The sequence below is a fragment of the Dromiciops gliroides genome, chromosome 5, assembly GCF_019393635.1.
Source record: "Dromiciops gliroides isolate mDroGli1 chromosome 5, mDroGli1.pri, whole genome shotgun sequence".
NCBI lineage: Eukaryota > Metazoa > Chordata > Mammalia > Microbiotheria > Microbiotheriidae > Dromiciops > Dromiciops gliroides.
This window is the reverse complement of record NC_057865.1, coordinates 29,992,568-30,018,334: the sequence shown is the minus strand read 5'-3', so window position 1 is coordinate 30,018,334 and position 25,767 is coordinate 29,992,568. Positions and strand designations below refer to the sequence as shown.

Sequence of the window (25,767 nt, the reverse complement as noted above, 5' to 3'; positions counted from 1 at the left end):
ACTGAAGCTTCAGTGACTGCCGCCTTCTCACCTTTTCTCCTTCTGGGCCAACTTCTCCCTTGGCTCCCTCTGGCCCTCTCTATAGTCCTCCTCTTGGGCTTTAGGGGTGACATCTGTCTCCCAGAGTTCCAGACCCCTATTTCTAGTTGCCTGCTCCTCCACGAAGACTTTTCTGACCTTAAGCCCACTTCCTTCATCACAACTTTCCATAGCTCTTTTCTCATCTGTGGCACACTCTATTCTCACCGCTGCCCAACTTCTAAGTACTTAGCACATAGTAGGTGCTTTGTAAAGAAACATTTGAATTAATTTGTGTTTATAAGTTCAGAAACAACCTGATAAATTCCATTAGCTTTATGGAAAATGGTCATTTGGGGATTCAGTCTCTTAAAGTGAAAATATTCACTATTTAAATGAAATATCTTTTCCCTAAAACTCATAAGGTCATGAACCCCTTCAGTTTTCCTCCATTTCACTTGGTAGTCCTAGCTCTGTTTGCTTCATGAATTAGCTCTTCAGCTAAGAAAAGAAGAGCCAGGTAATGAGAGATGTGGTTAGAATAGTCTTTGATATGGGATGTCAGAGCTAAAAGGGTCCTTAGAGAAAGACTTGTCTGTGGGCCAGTTAACAGATTTTTCTATATGCATTCAATGTTCTTTGGTTATCATTTTGTCTTTTTATTAAGCATTTTGCAAAGTGCCTCATTATTTTGTGTACTAAGTGACCCATTTGGAATGAATGATCTTTATATTAAACTTTGAAGTAATGTAATATTACCAGCTAACACAAGAGGTCAGCAGATAACCAGCCATCCTAAAATTTAGTGTGGAAAATATCATTTTATCCTTTAAGGTGGTTTAGATATAAAACATGGTGCGTCTTAAAGATAATTCTACTTTTTGCTGACCTTAACATTATCATACTTAACATTTGCTTATCTTGGAATTTACTCCAGCCAACCTTGCAAATTAATAATGGCAGGGATGATCTCACACCCACTTCTCACCAAGTATTTGTTGGCATTCTACCTTTATTAGCCTCTGCTCTGGGCTGAGCCCTGTGCTGGGCTTTGGGAGAGATTCAGAGATGAGAAGTCCCTGTGCCTGTGAGGGAGGGACTTACAGCTCTCGTAGCTACACTATTATATTGGGAATTACTTTGCATGAGATCTGTGTCTGAGAGAAGAACCTGGCAGATCATCTAGCCCAAATTTCTTATTTCACAGATGAAAAAATTGAGACCCATTAAGCAAAACCATGTTAAGTCTACTGTACACAAATCACTGAGCCAAGTGCTGTGGGAAATACAACACTTAAAAATGATACCATTCCTGCCCTCAGGAAGTTTACAGTCTAGTAGTAGAAAACAGATATTGGTCGCTTACATAATTATTGCATTAGAGAGGTAGAAAACACAGTGCTGTGGAAATTATGCTGAGAAGAGAAAGTCTTTGTTGATTCAAGACATCAGGGAAGTTGTCATTTGAGACTAGCTTTCAAGGCCAACTAGGAATTCAGCAGAAAAAAACAAAACAAAACAAAAAACGAGAGCACATATCAGGTACATTCAGGGGATAAAAATAGCATGGTTTGATGGGTGCATGTACTGCATGAAGGGGAGTGATAGATAAGAAAAGGCTAGAAAGGTGGGGTGGTGGCAGAGTTGCAGGGAGAGGTGGGCTTAGCTGGGGCTTGCCTTAGTGGGCAGTGGAGGCACTAAAGGTTATTAAAAAGTTTTTGAAGAGATGAGGGACATGACCTGATGATTGAAGATGGGGAAGTGGAGTCAGGAAGCATGTCAGGGGATCGGGCTGGCAATGAGAGTCTTGCCTGCATCAGGCAGGTAATAATGGGAGTAAGAGAGGACTTAACAGAAAATAGTTACATAGGTAGAACCACACGGATTTAATCGGTGTGATTGGATATGAAAAGAAATGGGAGAATTTAGAAAGGACCGTTGGATTTGGCAGCACGGCTTCTTCTCGACATTGGGGAGCAGTTTGTGGATGGGCACGGGAGCCAGATAGACCATGGTGTTTGTGAGGAAACAGAGGTGTGAAGTAGAAACACTTATAAAGGTTTGGCCCTGAATGGGAGGAAGGAGAGACGGGATGGCAGCAGCTGGCTGAGCTAATAAGGGAGAGAGAGGATTGTTGAGAGAGCTTACCATATGTTAGCTGGCATAAAAGGGAACAGGGTCCAACATTGAGATCAAGGCAGAGGGATCAACTTAGCAAGAAGTGGACTTTCCTTCCCTCCCCAGAAAGGAAAAAATACAGTGTAATAAGATGTCATGGCACCTTGACTGTTGTCACAGGGTCTCTTGGTCTCTTTTCTCCCTAGGTTACGTTCCGGACAAGAATTTATCACTGTAACATCAATAGCCAAGGGGTGATCTGTTTGGATATTCTGAAAGACAACTGGAGCCCGGCCCTCACCATTTCTAAAGTGCTTCTTTCCATCTGTTCCTTGCTCACTGACTGCAACCCTGGTAAGGTGGAGGCTGCCTTGGCTGACCTTGTGAAATGGCCCTGTCCTCCAACCGCCCAAAACACGTCTTATGTGTTAAACACATTAACCAAGATTTCTTCTTTTTAAATATGATGCTTGTTTTACTTTACCAGTTAACTTTTAAAAAATATAGCTGTTTACCAAAGAATGCGTGGACCAAGAAAATCAGGATAAGTCTATGGAAGTCTGTTCTGTCAGATGAACTGAGACCTTCTTGAGCTGGGGGGTTCGGCTGACTGCCTGGGCCGGGGCTTGGGGTGCTCTGGCTGCCTTTCTTTGCTGTTAGTTAAGGATCAGGTCATCTGCGTCCTTCTCCCTCGTGGCCCGTGTCACCAGCAAGTCATACAGAAGCTGCTAATCTGACAAACCTCAGCATTGTCTTCTGCTTTGTATTGGCAGCTTGGTCTTCCCCAGTTGTCACCTAAGACTGCCACATTTGCTATGGTGCCGATTGCCCGTGTACGCAGTGTGTCTTTGCCAGAGAGATGCAGAGTTACAGAACTGCTGTAACACGGCTTTCTGCTGTTTTAAATAGCCGACACAATGGAAGTAATGAAATGGAGCTGAAAGTGTTTGGGCTCCAGGCTTGAATTGTAATCCAGCCACTGAAAAGTTGGATGCATTTACAAAATGCCTACTGTGTGCAAGGTCCATTGCTTCACATTTCTATAAACTTGGAATTCTATAGGAATCCTTCCCTTATAGGGAGATCCCTCTCCTGGCAACCTGAGTGAGGTAAAATGTGATTGTATAAGTGGGTGGAAGTAAGCCATTCCTCAGAGCAAACGGACTCGTTGTTAGGAGAGCCATCTCTGATGACTCCAGGCTCCCGGGTTCCTCTCACTCACTTGTTTTTGCCCAGTCAGGTGGACATGCAGGATGTGACACCTCTGTGGAGGAAGAGGGAACCGTCTTTTCCTCAGCTTTCTCCCATGGTCATAGTTAGAGAGCGTTCAGTTAATTCTTTGTGCTTGCACTGTTATTGTCTCCAGTGTTGGCCTGGTTCTGCATCAGTCAGTTCATGAATTGTACGTACTGTGCTTCTGGGGATTCTCGGATTCATTGTTTCTTATCCCCCAGTAATGTTCCAATGCATTTATCCATCACGGTTTGTGGAGCTGTCCCCTGACTTGTGGACACTTCCTTTGTTCTGGTTCTTTGTTGCCTCAAAAAGGGCTTTCTGTGTTACGCATTGTGCTAAGCACCGGGGATACAAGAAAGGCAAAAGCATCATCCCTGCTTTTGGAGGAGGCAGCGTGCAGACTGTGTGCACAGCAGAGATAGAGAGAGATGGATGATGGGTGTGTGGGTGGGTAGGTGTGCTCAAGAATGTGCATGGACACAGTGGTAAGGCGTGGGGGTGAGGATAAGGAAAGACTTTTTGCAGAAGATGAAATTTGAGGTGAATCCTGTAGGAATGCAGGGGAGCCAGAGGAAAGGAGGGAGACCATTTTAGGAAAAGGCCCAGAACCGGGCCTGAGCAAGTATCAATATGTATATTGAAGTCTCCTGATAGGAGGGCACAAGTTGGGGTGGAGAGAGGCACTAAACTCATCAGATCTCTGAATCAGAGGGTATAAACATTCTAAGTCATTTTCTTAACTTAATTTCAAATTGGGTTCCTGAATGGTGAAATGGGTTCACAGATCCCCCAACTGTGTATTAGTTTTGCCTGTCTTCCACATTGTCTATCCCCCCCCTTTTTTTAAATCTTTGCCACTTTGCTGGGTGAAAAACAAAACCTCTACACCTCTTTTTTTTGTTTGTTTTTTGTTGTTGTTTTTGGTGAGGCATTTGGGGTTAAGTGACTTGCCCAGGGTCACACAGCTAGTAAGTGTCAAGTGTCTGAGGCTGGATTTTGAACTCAGGTCCTCCTGACTGCAGGGCCGGTGCTCTATCCACTGCGTCATCTAGCTGCCCCACTTCTACACTTCTTAATAGTCTTCTGATTCAACCAAACTTAATACAATGTCCATAAATTACCTGGTTTTCCCCTAGAGCAAATATGAGAAGAGGATCCTAACAGAGGGGACAAGATAAATATCTAACAGTAGAAACGGTACCTTGGAGACATTGAATACAACTGGTAGCCTAAAAATTACACGACAGTATAATTAATGTTTTTAATGATGACTGAGTCAGTTTTTTTAATTTTACGACTATCTCACAATTGTTCCAATGGCTTGGTACATTTTTTTTTTTTTTTGCTTGCTTGCTTGCTTGCTTTGAGACTGGGTTCTTCCTAGTTTGCCCAGGTCACAACTTAATGGCAGAAGAGTTTCAAACTGGGCCAGTTCACCCCTTCTTCAGTAGTAGCCTGTTCTTATCGACCCTCTACCCACCCCTCCCATAGTGGTGCCAGACCTCCACCAGACGTAGTCCCCTCCAATAGCAGGGATTACAGGCCTTGCTTAGAATACTGTTTTAAGAAAGCAGGGGGCGGGGGCGGGGGCAGCTAGGTGGCACAGTGGATAAAGTACTGGCCCTGGATTCAGGAGTTCCTGAGTTCAAATCCGGCCTCAGACACTTAACACTTACTAGCTGTGTGACCCTGGGCAAGTCACTTAACCCCAATTGCCTTACTAAAAAAAAAGAAGAAAAAAAAAAGAAAGGGGGAGGAGGGTGCAGTGGATAAAGCACTGGCCCTGGATATAGAAGGACCTGAGTTCAAATCCGGCCTCAGACACTTAACACTTACTAGCTGTGTGACCCTGGGCAAGTCACTTAACCCCAATTGCCTTACTAAAAAAAAAGAAGAAAAAAAAAGAAAGGGGGAGGAGGGTGCAGTGGATAAAGCACTGGCCCTGGATGTAGAAGGACCTGAGTTCAAATCCGGCCTCAGACACTCGACACTAGCTGTGTGACCTTGGGCAAGTCACTTAATCTTCATTGCTCTTCCCCCCCCAAAAAAAAGGCAAGGAAGGATAGAATACATTAAAAAATTTCTGTCAATTATTAATATAAAACTTTTTTGCCATTAGAGTAAGGTAGAGGTAGAAGGGAACAAGCATTTGTTAATCACTTGTTTGGGGCACTTTACAAATCTGATGTCATTTAGTTCCTACAACCACCCAGGGAGGCAGGTGCTATTATTACCCCCATTTTACAGTTGAGGAAACTGAGGCAGGCAGAGCTTAAGTGACTTGCCCAAGGTCACACAGCCAGTAAGCATCTGAACTGAAGTCCCATGCTCAGTGCTAACTAGCTGCCCCAGAATACATTTCAGTTATTTGGAAAATCCATTTCCATGGAATACTTTTAGTTCCTGGTGGTGCCTACTCCCAGATGTTACGTTACCAGTTGTGTAATATAAAGTGTATACCTCGTGAAACCTCATCTACCAGAAGGCATCTAGATGCAGTAGCCTAGAGAGACTTCCAGGGTGGGGTGGATTGGCCAGTAACTCAGATGCGGTTCTCTTCTACCTCCCCGATTCCTGCAGATCCCAGCCAAAGCCCCACCTTGGGACAAGAAGCCTTTTGAAGTCCTCTCCCTCCCTGCTGTGCCAGCTGCTTCCCTCGTCCGTCGGGTCTGGTCAGCTTTCTCAGAACTCCCCCGGAGCCCAGCTGTCTTTGCCCTTTCCTTGTATTCTCAGTGCATGGCACAGTATCTGGCCCTATGTTACTGACTGTCATTAGGCTTTAAAGCCCCATAGCAAACAGGCGATAAAGCCAGCATAATGAGCTCTGGATGCAGGTTTCTGCTCATGGAGCTGAGATTTTAACTTTTGATTTGCTCCTTCTCCCGGTCTTCATGAGTAATCATTTCCTGTTCTTCCTTTCTAGCTGACCCCTTAGTGGGAAGTATCGCCACGCAGTACATGACCAACAGAGCAGAACACGACAGAATGGCCAGGCAGTGGACCAAGAGATACGCGACATAAATTGGGTTTTCACCAAATTCACATTAATTGTCTGTGATGGAAAGAGCTGCTTATGATTTTGACGGGGAGGGGGGAGGGGGGAGCTGATAAAAGAGTAGGGTATTTCTATAACAGATTTTATTCAGTCTTTTATTTCCTAAGATTTTTGTTGTTGTAACTTAAGGTATCTTGCTACAGTAGACAGTTAGAATTGGTAATAGCATCTCTTAAGACTGTCCTTAGTTCTGCAATATGAGCAGAATGTACACGTTAGACATTTGGGTTCTGTTGCTTGCAATATGTAAAAGATTTAAAAACAGCTTCATTTTGTACAGATACATATGGCATTTATGTAAAGTCCTTCCAAGACTACCGGGTTTTTTTTCTTTTCTTCTTTTTTTTTTGTAAAAAGATGTTGGTTTCTCCCCCTCCCCCCCCATGAGAGCGAACATTGATATTTAACAATTGCTTTTTAGAGATTGTCATCTCATGATATATAATATGGCCAAGTGGATATACGGCACCATTATAGGAAATGAGCAGTTAATGTGTTTTATGTTATATGCCAATCCACTTTAGTGTGAAAAGATTAGAGGTTTTAATCAGGACTTACAGGAACCTGTAGTGAAATACCTTAAGCTGTTTAACTGTACGGCGTGGAATAGGAGTCACTCAGTGGATTGGTGATATGTTGTGGGCTACTTTGGTCTGCATTTGTTACTGTGCTAATAAAAAGCTATTAAAAAACAAGGCTGCAGCCCTCGTGCTGAGGAACTCTCTGTGTTTCTTGGTGGAGGATTTAAGGGGACATCAGATGTTCTGAGCTCTGTTGCCAAAAGAAGGTATGTTAACTCTATCAATTGAACTGCAGGTGGGACAGGGTTTGAAATCGAAGCTTCATCAGTGAAAGTGAGCCATCTGGGTCAGCTCTTCTAAACTGCGGAGGTAACAACTCTTAGGTAGAAATATTCTGAGCCTGCCAATCCAGCCTTCAGACCCTAAAGGATTCTTTGTTGCTGGTGATCCCCCATCCTACCCCATCATTTAAGTCCAAAGTACAGTTGGCTGAAAAAGTTGAAAATACTCTTTCAATCTTCATTTTAGGGGCAGCTAGGTGGCGCAGTGGATAAAGCACTGGCCCTGAATTCGGGAAGCACCTGAGTTCAAATCTGGCCTCAGACACTTGACACTTACTAGCTGTGTGACCCTGGTAAAGTCATTTAACTCCCCATTGCCCCCCCAAAAAATCTTGATTTTACTCTTTCCTCATGAAATCTACCTCACCCACAGAACTGAACCTTCTCTCCCCTTCCAGCCCAGTTATTATTAATTTCTTCAGAAGTTACTGTCTCCCACCACCCATCTTCATGAGCGAGGTGACTCAGAGGCAGCTCATAGATGAACAGAGGGCAAGAAGGTAGTGGCCCCAGGAGAAAAGCAACCTTTGGTTCTCTAATAGCATGTAATGGTAGCCCTCAAGAGCTATATCAAATTGTAATATGTTATTTCTACTTCTCAATACAGTTGAAATGGAATGAGCCATCTTCAGAAGACAGAAGAAGAAAATAAGTTGCCCATTCTCTGGTACTGTGGCTTATCGGCCACATGGCTGGGGAGGGAGAATTACTGTTGCTTCCTCTGAGGTTAAAACCATGATGAGGACCTAGATCGGTAACATGGCTAGTTAGGTAGCCCCCCCAGGCTCTGGGGGCCACATTACTCTAATACTAGAACACTGGCCCTTGGGGGCCCCCAAATGGACAGTAATCCAAAAGGAACAATCTCCAGACCATGTGTGTGCACACCGAGGTGCCTTAGCTCAGCTCTGCCTGGTCCCCAAGCCGCCATTGTGACAGTGACTATACGCCCCCTGTTGCTGATGGCAAGATCAAGAGCTGGCTGTGAGGGCAGATGTGACCAAACAGACCCTGAGAAGGTCATGAAGCTCCCCTGGGGCGGAGCCATCCTCCCGACCCAGCACGGCCTTCCTTATACCACACCAGGGTAAGATTAGGAGCGTGGGAAGGGGAGGTTTCCTGAAGGAAGAGGGCATGAAGGCACTAGATGATAGATGCTCCACCTGTAGTCCTCAAGTTAATGATGTATTATGAAGTGTCTTCAGTGAGAAGCAGACAGACATATCCGTCCCCTGAAGGCTCCTTGGTTGAGGGTGAAAGGAGAAAATCCAAAGTTTACACGGCTGTGTTTATGCCACCCACGTTTTATTTTTGGTCTCTAACACAAGGGCAATACCATTTTTTAAAAACTGCTCTGAAATGAATACATAAACTCTATTTACAGCATGAAGATTTCACATTAGACAGGCAATCTCTCCTCCTTCCCCATTTGACCTCTCCCCTCCCTCCCACCCAGCTTTATAAATTATAACATTAAGGATATAAAGTGCTTTCGGAGAGCTGGTTGGCCCTGTTTCCCAAGGGGAAAGGCGCACACTCTAGGCCACAGCTTAAGATTTTAGATCTGTTCACACTTCCCCAGAGTCCAGAACGAGGCCATTGTTTGCCCAGACGCCATTTTACTGTGATACCACCTAATTGTCATTTGTGGCACTGCCTTTGTTCTTCCTTCCAGGCAGGGGGAACGTTGATTTGCTCTGGGGCTGGGTGAGCTTACTGGCTAAGAGGATGAAGGGCTCAATCAGCGTCTTGCGGTCAGTCACGGTCACTTCCCACAGTCTCACTCGCTCATTCCTTGCCCACAGCTGCGCCATGTCAGCATCCACTTGCCTTTGCTCAGATAAATCAGATTTGTTTCCCAAGACCACAATTACTACCTGAAAGAAGAAGGAAAAAAAAGTTGAAGATAATTGCTATTTGTACCACAACCTCTCCCGGTGCAAAACTGAAGAGTCTGGTCAGGCGAAGAACCACGTGCATTTTTTTTTTTTAAGCGAGGCAATTGGGGTTAAGTGACTTGCCCAGGGTCACACAGCTAGTTAAGTGTCTGAGGCTGGATTTGAACTCAGGTACTCCTGACTCCAGGGCCAGTACTCCATCCACTGTGCCACCTAGCTGCCCCCAACCACGTACATTTATTAAGCCAGACCCTAGCAAGGACACAGGCCCTGGCTCCTTCTGCTTCCTGGGGTCAAAAACCTACTCCCTCATCCTGAAATGCAAAAAGACGGCTCTCACCTGCAGTGATGCCTGTTTTCTGATGGGCGTGCCTTCAGGCAAAGGGGGGGGGGCGGGTCAGAGGTAGGCTGGAAGAGGCCCCCTAGTCATTGCTCTGCATACTTCCAGCTTTCCACTGTCCAGGACCCATTAGCTTCTGGAGGTACCTTAATTATAGGTACCAATGGAAGACCAGAAGAATAAAGTCAACTAGCGATTATCCCTGTTAAGGGGTTGGAGTTGTCATGCAGAGAATCAAAATATGAATAATCTGACTGAAATACAGCACATTTTAGTATGGACAGATATGCCTAAAGTTTGGGCAATTAATAAACACAAGAGAGAAGCTCCGGCTCAGTAGGCCATCGAGACATCCCCTGCCCCTGCTCCCAGGGTGCCCCTTCTCTTTTCCCTGGCATCCAGGTAGCAATACTGAGAAAACTCAACAGAGAAGACCATATGAAAAGAGTTTTAAGTGGAGAAAGGGGTGAAGTCACTAAAAAAAGATGAGAGCACAATTTGCTGCTGTTACTTGCACCTTCAAATTGGGTTCATTGCCATTCCCCAAACATCATTCATTTTAGGCCACAACTTCAAACCTCTTCTCTAAGCAATATTTGACTAAAGGGGTTAAAACACTTCATATACTTTAAATTGGAAGAAAAGGAAGACAAGCGTGCAGTCTGATCAGCATGATTATTTAAAGAACTGAAGGCGATGTGGAAACAAACCAGGAAAAGGGGCTGAAAACTCTTGGTTACTGTCAGGAGTTGGAGTCTGCTTCAGAAAAGGCAAAACCTGCCAAAGAATCTACATAACTCCAGAAAAGATGGGGCAGGAAGCCTGCAGTTCTCTTTCCAGACGTGTGTAAGGGCCATTTCTCTTCCAAACACTGATCTTTTCCCCTCTATTGCTGCTCTCTGAGGAACGGAGGGAGACCATTCTGACTGTGTTCTCTCCTCTGTCGCCCAAGCCCAGCCAAACACAGTTCTAAAAGGACAACAACACGTCAGGCTTCCAGTCAGCCAGCATGCGTGTCTTGGTATAGCTGGATGGGCACAATCCATTTGCTGGGTATACCAGAGGAGGGATTCTTTCATGGAGGGGCTGGACCTAGACAGCCTCTGAGACAAGCCCTATTTCTTCTCCTTTTTTTTGGCAGGGCAGTGGGGGTTAAGTGACTTGCCCAGAGTCACACAGCTAGTAAGTGTCAAGTGTCTGAGGCTGGATTTGAACTCAGGTACTCCTGAATCCAGGGCCGGTGCTTTATCCACTGCGCCACCTAGCCGCCCCAACCCTATTTTTTCTAATACAAGTAGTTGCTCCAGCCCTTCTGACATCTTCAAAGGAGTTCAGAGTAGCTTATCATGCCACGTCATTCCTGTTTATCTTCTGCATGGGACAAAAGAAAAAAAGTAAAGGTTCTGATGCCCTTGACCAAATATCCAGCCAGCTGGTGAGGGCTGAGGCCGGGGCCTGTGTCGGGGTTTACAGTCTAAACAGATTTTTATTTTGATGACAAGATCACTAATACAATTATGTTTTACAAATCCCACCTACCAGCTGGACTGAAGCCACTCCTCATTCTGACAAAGCCGCTGCTCACCTCTTTTTTGTCTCTGAACCGATCTATGTCCCTCTTGACCGTCTCCACCCTTCGAAAGGATTCCATGTCATTCACACAGTAGACCAGCACAAAGCCATCAGCAAAGGAGAAGTAGTGTTTGGGCAGCTCGACGCCCTCTTGCAGACCCCGCGTGTCATAAAGGCGGAGCTGCTCCTTCACCCCTCGGTCAGTTTCCACCGATGCCACGTACACATCTTCCACTGTCTCCCTGCCTTCCTTTCCTGTTGTTTGACAGAAAACAAGCTGGAAATCGTTCCATTTCTCCTTTGTTTTCACAAATAATTGCTTGTAAAATTTCCTACTCCTGCTGGGGGGTGGCAGGGCTTCAAAGCTATGATTGTGAATCCCACCAAGCTGCAAAGCCTTCAGTGTGCACCAGCCAAAGGACAATGGTCTCAGGCTCCCTTGAATGGAGCTACAAGGTCATGAATGTTTTGACAACAGTGATTGCTGAAACCCACTCCCGTGATGTGGAAAATTGCTGTTCGAGCCAAGGGAGAGTCTGCATCCCCACTGCTGAACTCGGCAATCTTCCTGATGCTGACAAGCACAGAGCATCCCTTCTAAAGGCCCCCAGTCCAGTGCTGAGAGAAGAGACATACAGCCTGGCACTTCCCATCAGGGTCGCTATGAGCCACGCAGAATTCATTTCATCATTCATGGTGACAATACAAAGGGCTAAACTGGAGGAAAACTAAGTACTTACAGTTACAAGGAAGGTCGTCATAGCCACAGAAAACAGAAGTGGACGGAGGCTAAAGAACCCCTCACTGAGCCTTTCTCTCAGATGGCCAGGAGCCCCCAGCCTCCCCCCATCCCCCCTCCCAGCCTTCCTGTGCCCATCCGACTCCTCTGGGTCCTCTTCTCTCCCCCTTCACTGAGCAGCCTCATCAGCACTCCAGGGCTTCCTCGCCATTGCTACACAGATGTCTCTCTTCCGATCAAACTCAGTATGTCCCTAACCGAAGTTGTCCCTGCCATTGTGCCCCTTTCAAGGTCTTCCTTATAAGTCCTTATAAATGTACTGTTCTGGGATGTCTCTCCAAACTCAGGCTTAAATTCTCTTACTAAGGAGCCTTCTTCGTTGATCTCAAGGCAGTGACCAGCTTTCCTTCCCTCAAAAATTATGTGCCTTAGACAAAACGTCTGCCACCCGTCTACAGTGATTACCAGAACCAGAGTGCCCAAATAAGACGTCCATGAGGCCCTACGATGACTTCGGGTATGATCCAGGCCTCGAGCCTCTGTGGACACAACTTCTATTTTTTATCCCAAACATCAGGTTTCCTGAAGGACTCCCGACTACTGCAAGGGGTTTCCAGGTCCCACCTTACCAATAACATGATTCCCATAAAGAAGCTGCTCCAAAATCGCAGTTTTCCCCACAGATATGGCTCCACAAACGACAACCTTGCAGCCTTTTCCCATCTTGTCTGACAAATTCTGCTTTGACAAAAATACATTTGCTTTGATTAAAGAACAGCAGAGATGAGTGAAGAGAGAACATCAAGTTAGTTAACATGTTACTTTGTGGAAGCTAAATGTCATAGTTTTACTTAAGAGTATATAAGAACAAATCAAATATTTATACGGGGAAAAAAGGATATAAGAACAATCACCACACTTAATCGAAGAAGTCCCATGACACCCACAGATCAAGCTGAAAACAGAAAAGACAACGTGCCAACTCACCACAAATGCTTGGGAAAATTTTCCAAAGAGAATAAAAATTACAGTGAAAAACTTGGAGAGCATTCTAGCAAAGACTCAGTTAACTAACTGGTACTAGTTAACCCTCCTATTGGTTCAGCTGGGCCACAAAACGTGGGCCCAGAAAACTGCTAGGGTGGATTGAACTACAAGGGAAGTAAGTGGAGGGGGTTGTTAAGCTTACCTCCAACTCTATCTTCTCAGCAGCTACCTCAGGAAGGGGAAGGGGCGGGAATGGGGAGGGGGAGTTCCTTCTCTACAAGAAGTTCTGCTTCTCACTGGTTACACAGCCAAGGGGGGGTGGGGTGGAGGCATAAGATTTCTTCATACAAGAATGGGGAAGTGGAGCAGGTCTCCACATTTCTGCCACTGCCCACTCAAAATTCTCTTACTTAGGGACGTGTGGGAGGCGATGGAGAACAAAGCCAATGCCTACTGCCCCTTCCTTAGCTCAGCTAAAATCCCACCTTCTGCAGGAAGCCTTTCCTGATCCCCTTTAAAGCGAGTGCCACAACTCTGTCCATCATCAACACTTTATCTGTATACATTCTTTGTTCACTTGTTTGCTGTTCATCTCCCCCATGGGATGGTCTTTGGCCTGTCTTTGCATCCCCAGCACTTAGCACAGGGCCTGACACCTAGGAGATGCTTCACTGACTCCTGGCTAAACCAAAGACAACTCCATTGCTAATAAAAACATCAGAAGGGCACAGCTGTCCAAATCAATATTGCAAGGAAGGGGAAAGCTCGGGCCATCTCTGCTTGTTTCTATCTATACGTACACCTAAAAAAGCCGGCTCTCTAAAGTGCCCAGCATTGGGGCAGTTAGGTGGTGCGGTGGATAGAGCACTGGTCCTGGATTCAGGAGGATCTGAGTTCAAATCCGCCCTCAGACACTTAACACTTACTAGCTGTGTGACCCTAGGCAAGTCACTTACCCCCAATTGCCTCACAAAACAAAAAAAGAAACTCAAAGGGAAAGGAAGAATGTTGCCACCAAAAAGACAGAGTAGTCCTATATTTATTAGATTTTACAATCTAAAATTAACTCCCTATTGCTATTTTACCTCTCTCTCTTTAGTTTGTACATCCTCTGACAGTTTCATCCCAAGAAGCATCTATAAGTACTAACCCTTCTTTCTCAAAATACTTAGAATTGAAAAAAAAAATAATGCCTGATTGCCAAACACTACAGTCTCTTAGAAGTTGGGAAATGACCAGTCGGAAATATATATAGAAGGTTGTTTCTCCATGAAACCAAAACAAGGTCAGTTTAAACAGTTCAATTCTTAACAAGGAAAATATTCAGTTTGTAGAAAATGCTTTTTGTACACAGGACCAAAGTTTTAAACATTCCCATTTCTAAACAGCTTTAATAAGCTTGCCAGTGACAAAAAAAAAAATGAGAAAAGGCCCAAAGGCTATTATCACTGCTAGAATTAAAATCCACTGAAAATTATTAATGCTAATAAAAAAATCACAACTACTGATCCCACCCACACCTCCCCTAGCTAAAATGATCCAGATATAATATGATCAAAGAGGAGGATGGGGGAGGGGGAAGCAGTTAATGAATCTTACTTTCCACAAAAGATTTAAAGAAAAATTTTATTAGCCAATGATTTTTTTTTTTTGCAGGGCAATGAGGGTTAAGTGACTTGCCCAGGGTCACACAGCTAGTAAGTCAAGTGTCTGAGACCGGATTTGAACTCTGGTCCTCCTGAATCTAGGGCCGGTGCTTTATCTACTGCACCACCTAGCTGCCCCCCATTGATTCCATTTTATTTGGTGAATTCACCCTTTTTATTTTTGATATTGGTAATTTGAGTTCCCTCTCTTTTTAAAATAATACTTTATTTTTCCCCAGTTACACATAAAGACAATTTTTAACATTCATCTAGAAATTCTTTTGAGTTCTGAAGTTATTTTAGAAATTAAGATTTTTGTCAATGGAATAATTTAAAATATAGTTAGCTTACTATTAAAAGAATACCCTCCTTGATTTCCTCTGTAAAAGGAAGGCTTTAAAAATACTAAATATGACCTAGAGGACACAAGTTTACATTTTTTTTGGAGTAACACCTCATTTGTTTGAAAGACACATCCAATTAGGCAATCTCAATTATCTAGAATTGAGTTTGAATTTAGAAACAAAATGCCAAAGCCATATCATAAACTCCATGTGCTTTTTTTGGTGAGGCAATTGGGGTTAAGTGACTTGTCCAAGGTCAAACACCTAGTAAGTGTTAAGTGTCTGAGGCCAGGTTTTAACTCAGGTCTTCCTGACTCCAGGGCCGGTGTTTGCACTACACCACCTAGCTGCCCCTCCCCATGTACTCTTACTTCATAGCAGAGATACCCAGGATTTATTGATTCTCACTTCATATCCAATTCCAATTAGTTGGGTTATCTGGATTCCCAGACCACAGCACATTAAAGACAACAAAGGAGAGTATGACTGTAAGAACCAGGACAGAGGCAAGAAATGAGAACTTACAAAGTATGAAAACTACAAAGCCTATAAAAACCCAATTTCCATCCAAATGTATTTCAGTTGTTTTAAATTTGGGTATTTGAAATCGATTGAGTTGCTCAAAAGGAAAGGTGATGCTACGATTGTTAATGACTATAGATAAGAGGCAACTTAGCCTAGCAGTTACAGCTGCTTTTGAAGTTAGCAAGGCCTTAGGTTCCACCTGCAGCGCCTTTATTTAGTCTCCAAGACTTTAATTGCAGAATGGATATAGATCTGCAGTGAAAATTTCACCCCAATTGAAGGCACCCGCCCCCCAAAATTGGTTCTTAGAAATACTTTTGTGTATATGGGTCCTTTTCTCTTTCCTGGATGGTTTTGGACCATATGCCTAGTGGACTGTGGCTAGGTCAAAGTATAATAAAGTTTACTAACTTTGGGGCATAATGACAAATTGCTTCCAAGACTGGCTGTACCAATTCAAAGTGCTAATAACAGCACCAATATGCCTATTTTTCTACATCCCCTCTGGAGCAGTTAGTTATATGACTCATTGGATAGAGTGCTGGCCCTGAATTTGGGAGGACCTGAGTTCAAATTTGACCTCATCCGGGGCCATCTCCAATCGTCCTGATGTATACCTTGCCACTGGACCCAGATGGCTCTGGAGGAGAGAGGGAGGTCGATGACCTTGCACAGCCCTCCCTTATTTAAATCCAATTCAGTGCAAGTCATAACATCACCCTGATGTCATGGTCCTCTTTGAGAATGAAGGATAGACAACAACATCCCCTCTGTGTCATTTTCCTTTTGTGTCATCTTTGTGTCAATACAATGGGTATAAGGTAGAACCTCAGAGTTGCTTTAATTTGCACTTCTCGAAATATTAGTGATTTATAATACTTTTTCCTATAGCTGTTGACTTCCTTTTCATATTATTTGACCACTGGGGGGTGGGGGGATGACTCTATTATACATTTCCCTCAATTCCTTATATATCTTAGAATTGAGATCCTTAGGGAAATTACCAGCATAGATCTTTCCCCAGTTTTAATTGTATCTATACTGGGTTTATATATGCAAATACTTTAAAATTTTATATCATAAAATTAAGATATATGAATGTCTAGGGGATACTATGACATAAGAAATGTAAATGAGAAAAGTAAGCAAAAAAGAGCAAAGTAAGCAAACCCAAGGGAACAAGGATATAGTGACAACACTGCAAAGTCAACTTTCAAAGACTTAAGAACACTGATTCATGCAAAGTTCATGCCACGATTCCATCAGATCACCTCCTGACAGAAGTGGTTATGGATTCAAGGTGCAAAATGAGATGCACATTTTTGGATATGAACTATGGAAGGGTTTGCCTCACTGTGAAAAGATATAGATATGGATATAGCAATGGCTCTCTTTTTTTTTCTTTTTAATTAGAGGTGTGAAGGAGAGAAAATAAATGCTTATTAATTGAAAAATTAAATTTTAAAAAGCAGCAAAGGCAATTTCCTCATCAGGGGTTCCCTACAGAGGTGTCAGACTTAGGTGAACTGGATTAAAAAGTCACTGGGAAATGTTTTTAATAAACTATGTATAAAAATGCAATATACCCTAATGTTAATTTGACATTTTCTAAGTCAATATACAGCCTACAGGGATCTGTTTTTTCGTTTGATTGCAGGATCCCATTCTCTGCTCCCTCCATGCCCACCCTCTCACCTCCAATCCTACCACTACTGTAGTTAACATTCCTATGCTTTAAGGTTTGCAGAGAGCTTTACATACTTAATTTAGTAACTTCCTGGCTGGGCAGGAAGAAGATCTGGGAATTTCTGGCCCTGCTACTTATTTCCCAACTTTGGCTAAGTCACACATCCCTCCCTTGTCGGGCCTCAGTTTCCTCATCTGTACAATGAGAAGATCTTTTTCTTTTTTTTTAGTGAGGCAATAGGGTTAAGTGACTTGCCCAGGGTCACACAGCTAGTAGGTGTTAAATGTTTGAGGCCAAATCTGAACTCAGGTCCTCCTGACTCCAGGGCTGGTGCTCTATCCACTGCACCACCTAACTGCCCCACAATGAGAAGATCTTAAAGATCTCTCCCAACTTTAAATCTCATCCTCTCTCCGAAGTGGTACAGCCAGGCCTGGATCCCAGGGCCACTGGCTTCAAATCTATTTATCTCCCACTATAACATCTGGGAGGAATGATTAAGTACATCGAACCAGGGCTCCGTAAAAGTAAAGCATCCTGGGAGAGGGTTGTTGGGGGGAAATACGGGGATCGTGCTTGGAATGCAGAAACAAAGTGTCAATGAAATATTTTTAAAACAAGCACATTCAGAAGGGAATTCAGACAAGGATGGCAGGTTAAATTTAATACAGACTTTAGAAAGAAGTGATATGTGAGAGGCCCTGTTTCATATACAAGTCTCTATTTGTTGCATATAGGAATATTCATGTTTCTTGGATAATAAACAGTTTAAAGTACTGCATTACTACACAATGACTACAATCTGCCACATAAAAATAGATCTGAAAAAAGCCAAAGTCCAGTCTGAGCTAAGGAACTAAATCCTGCTACTGTGGGTTACAAAATACTCATGTAAAATAATTATGTCTAATGACTTCAATACTCTGATTACAGGAAGCCATGAGTCCTAGGACTCAATATTTATTTGTTGATATAGTTTTCCCAAACAATATGAAGATTACCCTCTAAAATGTCACTTTTAACACATTAGCTTGAAAAAGTTTAACTCAATCTCATAAAAATTAGTGCATAGGGGGGCAGCTAGGTGGCACAGTGGATAGAGCACCAGCCCTGGAGTCAGGAGTACCTGAGTTCAAATCCAGCCTCAGACACTTAAAACTAGCTGTGTGACCCTGGGCAAGTCACTTAACCCCAATTGCCTCACCAAAATAATAAAATAAAATAACACATCTCCTTTAAAAAAAGGGGGGGGGGCAGCTATGTGGCGCAGTGGATAAAGCACCGGCCCTGGAGTCAGGAGTACCTGAGTTCAAATCCAGCCTCAGACACTTAACACTTACTAGCTGTGTGACCCTGGGCAAGTCACTTAACCCTCATTGCCCTGCAAACCAACCAACCAACAAAATTAGTGCATAAAGTGGTGGTGGCTTCATTCAACTCCAAATTCCTGAACAGTGATCATCTTTTTAGCACATAAAATTGCATTTATTAAATCAATACAGAGTCTTACTTAGGCAATTTAGAGGTTTGAGAAGAAATATACAAAAAAAGCAATTACTTTCCTCATAAAACTGTCTCAAAAATATTTACTGCATTCTTTCTTCTATTCCATTTTAAGGGTATTATTTTTATCCTGAAATCTAAACCATAGCATGTTAATATTCCCATTTTCTGGGTTTTAAAATGGTACACATTTCCCTACATGAATTTTTTTCATAGTTTAAGAAAAAGAAAGGGAAAAAAGCCTGAAAATTGTTGATGAATGACTGGACAATGTTCCTGAGAACAAACAAATTTACATGTGAAGCTGGAGCTTAATAAATTTCCTCCATAAAGGCTGGTTAAGGAACCAGAGCTCACTGTGCAAGACCAAAGTTAGCATCATTCTTACAGACTTAGGCACCATTTAAAATACTCATCTAACACTAAATCTTGAAAAATCTTTTAACTCTAAAATGCATGGAATGGACATTGTATTCATAGAATCATAAGACAACCCAGTTATTTTAGAGATGAGGAATATGAGAGCCCAAGGGGAAGATCGAATTGCCTGGGGTTATGACACCTAGTAGCACAGGCAGTACTTTCCACTGGTTCTTCCCATCTTATGCCAGTAAAAATTGGCTCTGATGGTAGGGGACAAGGTGACACTAATTTATAGTACCACGAACAAGGAATTGCTGCAGTGCTTCAAGAACTGATGGCCAGCAACACGATCTGGGGCAGACAAATACAAACAACGTAATGGGCAGATATATTATAAAGCACATTTTGCTTTCCATTAAATGACAAAATTGCTAAGTAAGTAATCATTTATCAGCTCTCCAGCAGAAACCTCTATTTTCATACCAATGTTCTTGTTTCCATGCGGCATAGAGCCCTCCCCTGAAACTACTAACGACTCAAAAGTAAAATGAATTAGGGATGAAAAAACGAACCAACCACGAACTAAAAACCGTTATTTTAGGGGGGAAATTTTATGGTGTGTACGTGTACAAATCCTTTGAAAAGAAGTTGTAACCCTTTTGCACCTCCCCACTCCCTCTCTACAACAAGTGACAGGCCCCTGGTCACCTAGCCTGCGTCCGCGTTAACCAGCTCGCCTTCTCCAAGGCAGCCCGCGTTAATGAGCCTCATGTCCGAAGGCAGAGCCTCAGGGCTGCTAACTCGCGGCGGACTGACCACCTGCAGTGCGGCCCAAGGTCGCACCCTCTGGGGTCCCGTTCACGGGAGTCGGGGGCCCAGGCTGATCATTAACAACAACAGTAATAATAACAGCAGCCGCCTTTTGGCAGCGGCCACGAGGTCCCGGACCCCTTGTCAATTACAATTTACAGTCGTCTTTAGAGTTCTTATCCCACGTGATCCTCACAACACCCCGGAGAGGTAGGGGCTCTTATTAGCCCCATTTCACCGATGGGGACATTGAGGCAGACGGGAATGAAGCAACCCGCCTAGGGTCGCCCCGCTCAGTGTCCGAGGCCGGACCGGACCTCGGGTTTTGCTGCTCTAGCCACTGAGCCACCCTGTGGAGGGGGAGAGAGAGGACGAGGTCCAAAGGACTCCACTCTCCTAAGGTCATAGGCAAAGCTAAGACTTGAACCCGGGCCCGCGCTGTTCGGGCTCCTCGGCGGGGGAAGGGGGTTGCCCGGGGAACCCCCCGACCTGCCTATCCGGTCCATAAAGGGGTCGGGTTTCCCAGCGAGGAGGGCCCCTCCGGGGGTGGGGGCATTCGGACTCCGCATGCACAACCTCGGCCCAGGGGCCGGGAAGATACGAGACGGTGGCCCGGCAAGGTCAGCCCTCTTCCCCGCCCCCACTCCGTCCTCCCGAGGGGGGAAAGTGGGGGGGGGGGGCGCCTAACTACGGGAGGGAGCGGAGGAAGCGGGGCTCGCCGCCGGCCCCGACAAGGGAGAAGCTTCCTCTTCCCTCCCGGTCAACAGCTCAAGGGGAGGAGGCTCGGCGCCACGCAGCTCCCTGCGTTACCTGCCGAGAGAGGGGCCGAGCTGCCGGGGAAGCCGCGCACGCGCCCTCTCGCGAGCGCAGTCCGTGCCCTACGGCCCCTCCCTTGCCCCGGCGGGATCCGTAGTTTAGGCTCCCGGCTGCCCCGCGGGAGCGATGCCGAGCCTCCTTCGACCAGAGGGGAAACAGGAGAACATGGGCGGTACGGGGACTGGAAGAGAAGGGTCCCTGAGCCGCACGGCTATCCCCGGCTCCTCCTCTTCGTGGAGGCCGCACCTCCGTCCCGCCCCCTCCTTGGCCGCAGGGATACCGGTCGAAAGGACTACAATTCCCATGAGGCTGTGCTGCCGCCGAGCGCCTGAGCCGGAAAGAGGTTTTGTGGAGAGGAAAAGCCCATAAAGGATTGTGGGAAGGCGGACTCTTCCTTTCCGGTTTGAGGCAGCCATCTGGCAGGTAGGCAGCGTCTGTCTCATTCAGACCATCCGCCCGTAATCGGCCCTTTGCTTTGGCCATCCGAGCCCGGGCCCCACGCGTCTAAGAGCCTCGGCCTGGGCGCCGTGCGACGGGGACCTTAGCTGGGCCCGGGACAGCGGGAGCGGGGAGAGGAAGCCCCGGGAGCGGGAAGGGGGAGGCCGGGCCGGGGCAGGGGAGGTGCCACCGCCGGGCTCCGGGGGTCCCAGCCCTCGTCCAAAGCCGCCGCCGCCGCCGGCCGGGCGGACCCGGCCCTCCGGCCTAACGAGAACGCGGACCTCGAGCGGGCGTGCTTTCTTGCAGGGTAAGCGCGCTCCAGCATGGGGGCCTACAAGTACATCCAGGAGCTATGGAGGAAGAAGCAGTCGGACGTCATGCGGTTCCTGCTGCGCGTGCGCTGCTGGCAGTACCGCCAGCTGTCCGCCCTGCACCGGGCGCCCCGGCCCACCCGGCCGGACAAGGCCCGCCGGCTGGGCTACAAGGCCAAGCAAGGTGAGGGCCCCGGGCGGGGGAGAGAGGGAGAGGGGCGGCCGGCGGCGGGGGGGGCTTCACCTGGCCCTGCCTTTGCACGAAGGTGGAGAGCGCGTAGGCCGGGAGCATGGAGCTTTTGAGCCTGGAGCCCAGCGAGTCCATGCGGGGCTTTGGGGAGGCGGGCCTCGGCTCATGACAACTCCGGGCGTCTGCTGTTGGGGCGCCCGGCGCTGGAGCCACCGGAACCCCTGCCGGGTCACAATGGGCGCCGGCGTCGTCTGGTCTCTGGACACGCGCTCAGCCTCGCTCCGGCTAAGGGGTCCGCGCCCCCAGAGGAGGGCTTGGGGGCGTCTGACGTCAGTGACTGGGGGGGGTCACAGGCGGTTGGACGTGGTCCCTTTTGTTTGTACACCGGCAAACTTGTTCGCTTCAGGTTACGTCATCTACCGCATTCGCGTCCGCCGCGGCGGCCGCAAGCGCCCGGTGCCCAAGGGAGCGACCTACGGAAAGCCCGTGCATCACGGCGTCAACCAGCTGAAGTTTGCCCGCAGCCTGCAGTCCGTGGCCGAAGTAAGATCGGGGGGCTCGAGGCGTGGTGGCATGCAGTGACCGGGGTCAGCTGGGCCACTAACCGGCCTTCCGGGCTGCTTCAGCTCCGAGTTGTGACTTGCTTTTTACAGGCATTTTCAATAAGCGCAAAACTAAAGTTTCCATTAAAGCCACGGACTTTGGGTGCTGGAAGGATAGTATGTGGGTGTCTCTGGTTAGGCCAAGGGTGCTTAACTTTGGGCCGATAAACGTGCGTGAGGAGGAAAATTAAACCCCTGGCTTAAATAGAAATATGGGCAAGAAAACATTCTGAGAAGGGATCCATTGGCTTCGCCACAATGCCAAGTAAAAAGTGTGTGCCTGGTGTCTTCCTTTGGCTATCAGGTTATCCTCTCTATCTTGTGCAGCATGGTGTGTCCTCCATAGCTTGAGAGCAGGGCCCCTTTTTTTGCCTTGCTTTGCTTGGCTAGCAAGTTAGGAGATGCTGAATAGTGCTTGTTGACTGTTGAGAAGAGATGAAGTATTCGTATAAAAGTCTAATCGGCATAAATGTTGCTATGGAAAGATTGCTAATGCATGATGGGGCAGATTGGAGAGTTAAAAGCACCTCTCTGATTTATAAGCCCAGGAGTGATGGAACTCATTCAATATAATGTGCTCTGAATTTGAGATTTGAACAGAACTTGGCAAAAATAACTAATCCAACTGCAGAAATCTCCTAATATAATTTGGAAATCATTTTGATAGTACTTTGAAAAGCTGTAGTGGCCAAGAGAACTTAATTCTTATGACCATGCCATTAGATGGTCACTCCTTGAGGGCAGGTACTGGCTTTCTTCACATCCCTACCACTTAGCACAGTGCCTTCCACCTTGTGGGCACTTAGTAAATGTTGATCGACTGCTTAGACTTAAAAGCAAATTCTTGTTTTAGATAGCAAAGAGTTGGGTGTATTAACAGCAGGCATTTGTTTTAGGTCTATATTAGTTTTGTTTTACTTAGGTTGTGTAAAGGTGGAAGGCCATTGGTCATGTTCTGTGGTCACTATAAAACCTACCATCTCTGAACACGCTTAAGCTTCGCATTTTCCTGTAGGATCTGGTTTTGTCTGTCTGAACTCCACTCAGCAAACCCCTAAGGCATGAGCAGCTAAGCCCTTTATGCTAAGCCCTGGGGATAATTCGACCCTGCCTTCAAGGAGCTCAGTCAAAATGAGTTTTGTGGGGATTGGATTGTGATGGGAGTCAAATAACACACCCTTTCCCCAAGTGTTGGTAGGGTTGATTTAATTTTCCTCACCAGAAGATCAGATGTGGGTGACCAGGGTCACACGCCTAGCAGTGGGAGCCAAGTTGGAACCAGGTTATCAATAAAGTGAGCGCAGCACTAGGCCAACTGAGGCTTCTTTGGGCAATTTCATTGACACTCTAAAATCTCAGGCATTTTGTTACATGAAGCCAGATTTTCTTGCCTTCTAGGGACCTAGAAACAGCTGGGGGGTGGAGCTCTGGGCCCAGAGTCCGGGAAGTCTGGCCTCAGACACTTCCTATGTCTGACCCTGGGCAAGTCATTTAGCGTTTCCTCAGCTGTAAATGGGAATCCTAATTGCACCCACTTCCCAAGGTTACTGTAAAGATCAGAGAAGCTTTGGTGTAAACAGTAGGCACAGTGATCAATTCTCCTGTTCTCCCTTGGTGCTTTGTGTAGTGCAGAAGCATCATGTTTAAGTGGAAGAAGAGCACGAGCCTGGGGTTAAGCCAGCAACTAGTATTTGAGTGCTGTATGCTGGTGGGGGGGGGTGGGGGCTGGTAATCATGGTGCAGAGGTCCCTTCTCTGGGATGACCTCACCTAATTGAGGAGACAGCATGAATGTGACTTAGATGTGCGGTGGGAAATGGTTTCAGAGGGCACTCTGGGAAAGGTCCCTGTAGAAGTTTGGGTTTGCACTTAGGAGACAAGGAGAGCAGGGAGATGGGTGGCTCTTGGAGCAGCTGCAGTTTCCCAGGATTTGGATTAGACTGCTCCCTGAAGCTATTTCCCACTCTAGCTAGGATCCTCTGACACCTTTTTTTTTTTTTCTGATATAATAATAGGAATAAAAAGTTCTTTCAGATCTTTTTCATCTCTCCACTTATATCCCTGTTCCAAGAAGCAGCACATATATGGAAGAAAGCTTGCAGAAACAGTATAGTACTTTTATATGTTCTGCCTCCCTGAGCACAATTCTAACTGTTCTAAGTGACTTCAGTAGATGCTGGTTAAGCAGTTGTTGCCCACAAGTACTGTGATAGAACAAACAGCGGCTCTTCTCGAGGACCTTCTGTTTTACTGGTTATGCCTCCTTAGTATGCAAATGGACCCTGAAGAATTTGTTCTGGTTGGTTGGTTGGTTGGTTGGTTATTTTTACAGGCATTAGAATGCACTGTGCCTTGTTTGTAAACATATCCAGTAAACACACAGGGATTCGATTTTAACACCCACTTCTCTTCCATTCTAGGAGCGTGCTGGCCGCCACTGTGGGGCCCTGAGAGTCTTGAACTCCTACTGGGTGGGTGAAGACTCAACCTACAAATTCTTTGAGGTTATTCTCATCGATCCGTTCCATAAAGCCATCAGACGAAACCCCGACACCCAATGGATCACCAGGCCAGTGCACAAACACAGAGAGATGCGGGGGCTTACCTCAGCTGGCCGGAAGAGCCGGGGTCTTGGAAAGGGTCACAAGTTCCACCATACCATTGGAGGGTCTCGTCGTGCAGCTTGGAGAAGGCGCAATACTCTCCAACTTCATCGATACCGCTAATTGGTGTCCATTCATTTGTAAACTTAATGTTTAATAAATGGAATTTGGGACCTTGTTGTCTGCAGTGTGTCTAAAATGTAGGTATTGTAAAGAGTTAACAGTGCAGTGCTTGGATAGCTTAAAACCTTGGGGCCAAAGAAACCTTTGAAGAACACTGATGGTCCTCTTTATATGGATTTGTCATTGGTACATGTGCAAACTAATTATGGCAACATTGCTGTGCTGATTTAATTTATAACCCTGACTTGAAAAGGAGTTTGTAACATGGGATCCCAGCAGAGGGTAAAAGAGAAACATCACAAGTGTGATATTGGAGGGAATAATAATGATAAAATGGATTCCCATCGACTTTATTTGAATGGGGTTTTTTCCCAGCAGAAAGTTTTCCCAGAATTGGCACCAGAAGTTACATTTTTGCAATTATAGAAGAGTGTAGAGAGTTGGCCTTTGGAATTAAAGACCTGGGTTCAATCAAGTCTTAGAGAAGCTGCAGAGCAGGTGATGATCAGCAATGGTAAGAGCTCCTCACTGGGAGAAGCTTACATTGAAATCACATGATTAAATGTAACTAAGATACTTAGGATCAAGTTGTTACAGTGATGTCTAAATTTGTAGCTTCTAGTAATTTTGTCAGGGCAATGGGGGTTAAGTGACTTGCCCAGGGTCACACAGCTAGTAAGTGTCAAGTGTCTGAGGCTGGCTTTGAACTCAGATCCTTCTGGATCCAAGGCCAGTGCTTTATCCATTGCACCACCTATCTGCCCTGTAGTAATTTATTATAGGTTTTTTTGTTGTTTTTTGCGAGGCAATGGGGGTTAAGTGCCTTGCCCAGGGTCACACAGCTTAGTAAGTGTCAAGTGTCCGAGGCCGGATTTGAACTCAGGTACTCCTGACTCCAGGGCCAGTGCTTTATCCACTGTACCACCTAGCTGCCCCCAGTGGTTTATTTTAAATAGCTGCATTCAAGGGTATTCTGTGTGAA

At 45.7% G+C, this 25,767-nt stretch overlaps 3 protein-coding genes across 19 annotated transcripts in view; 2 read left to right on the top strand and 1 right to left on the bottom strand.

The window, feature by feature from the left end:
- Window positions 1–7,122, top strand: part of UBE2E1 (ubiquitin conjugating enzyme E2 E1) — a 56,742-nt gene extending 49,620 nt beyond the window's left edge. For all 13 annotated transcript variants that reach the window (XM_043966710.1, XM_043966707.1, XM_043966702.1 and 10 more), the window contains 2 exons: window positions 2,343–2,490; window positions 6,296–7,122. In XM_043966710.1, the coding sequence (XP_043822645.1) occupies window positions 2,343–2,490; window positions 6,296–6,393 (246 nt within the window). In that variant the 3' untranslated portion in view covers window positions 6,394–7,122. The remainder of the gene's footprint in view (window positions 1–2,342; window positions 2,491–6,295) is intronic.
- Window positions 7,123–8,724: 1,602 nt separating this feature from the next.
- NKIRAS1 (NFKB inhibitor interacting Ras like 1) lies at window positions 8,725–20,844 on the bottom strand. Of its 5 annotated transcripts, none has more exons than XM_043966901.1 (4): window positions 20,514–20,844; window positions 12,468–12,579; window positions 11,113–11,354; window positions 8,725–9,166 (listed from the first exon to the last, which is right to left on the bottom strand). In XM_043966901.1, exons 2-4 carry the CDS (start codon window positions 12,559–12,561, stop codon window positions 8,924–8,926), a joined length of 579 nt encoding a protein of 192 aa, XP_043822836.1. In that variant the 5' UTR covers window positions 12,562–12,579; window positions 20,514–20,844; the 3' UTR covers window positions 8,725–8,923. The 5 variants fall into 5 exon arrangements, with proteins under 5 accessions (XP_043822836.1, XP_043822834.1, XP_043822835.1 ...); XM_043966899.1 differs by lacking the exon at window positions 20,514–20,844 and adding an exon at window positions 20,193–20,216 and having other exon boundaries at window positions 12,468–12,576; XM_043966900.1 differs by lacking the exon at window positions 20,514–20,844 and adding an exon at window positions 13,028–13,034.
- RPL15 (ribosomal protein L15) lies at window positions 20,820–24,835 on the top strand. The gene is made up of 4 exons (XM_043966902.1): window positions 20,820–20,942; window positions 21,264–21,452; window positions 21,865–22,001; window positions 24,480–24,835. The coding sequence occupies exons 2-4, from the start codon at window positions 21,281–21,283 to the stop codon at window positions 24,783–24,785; spliced, it is 615 nt and encodes a 204-aa protein (XP_043822837.1). The 5' UTR covers window positions 20,820–20,942; window positions 21,264–21,280; the 3' UTR covers window positions 24,786–24,835.
- The last annotated feature ends 932 nt before the right edge of the window (window positions 24,836–25,767 follow it).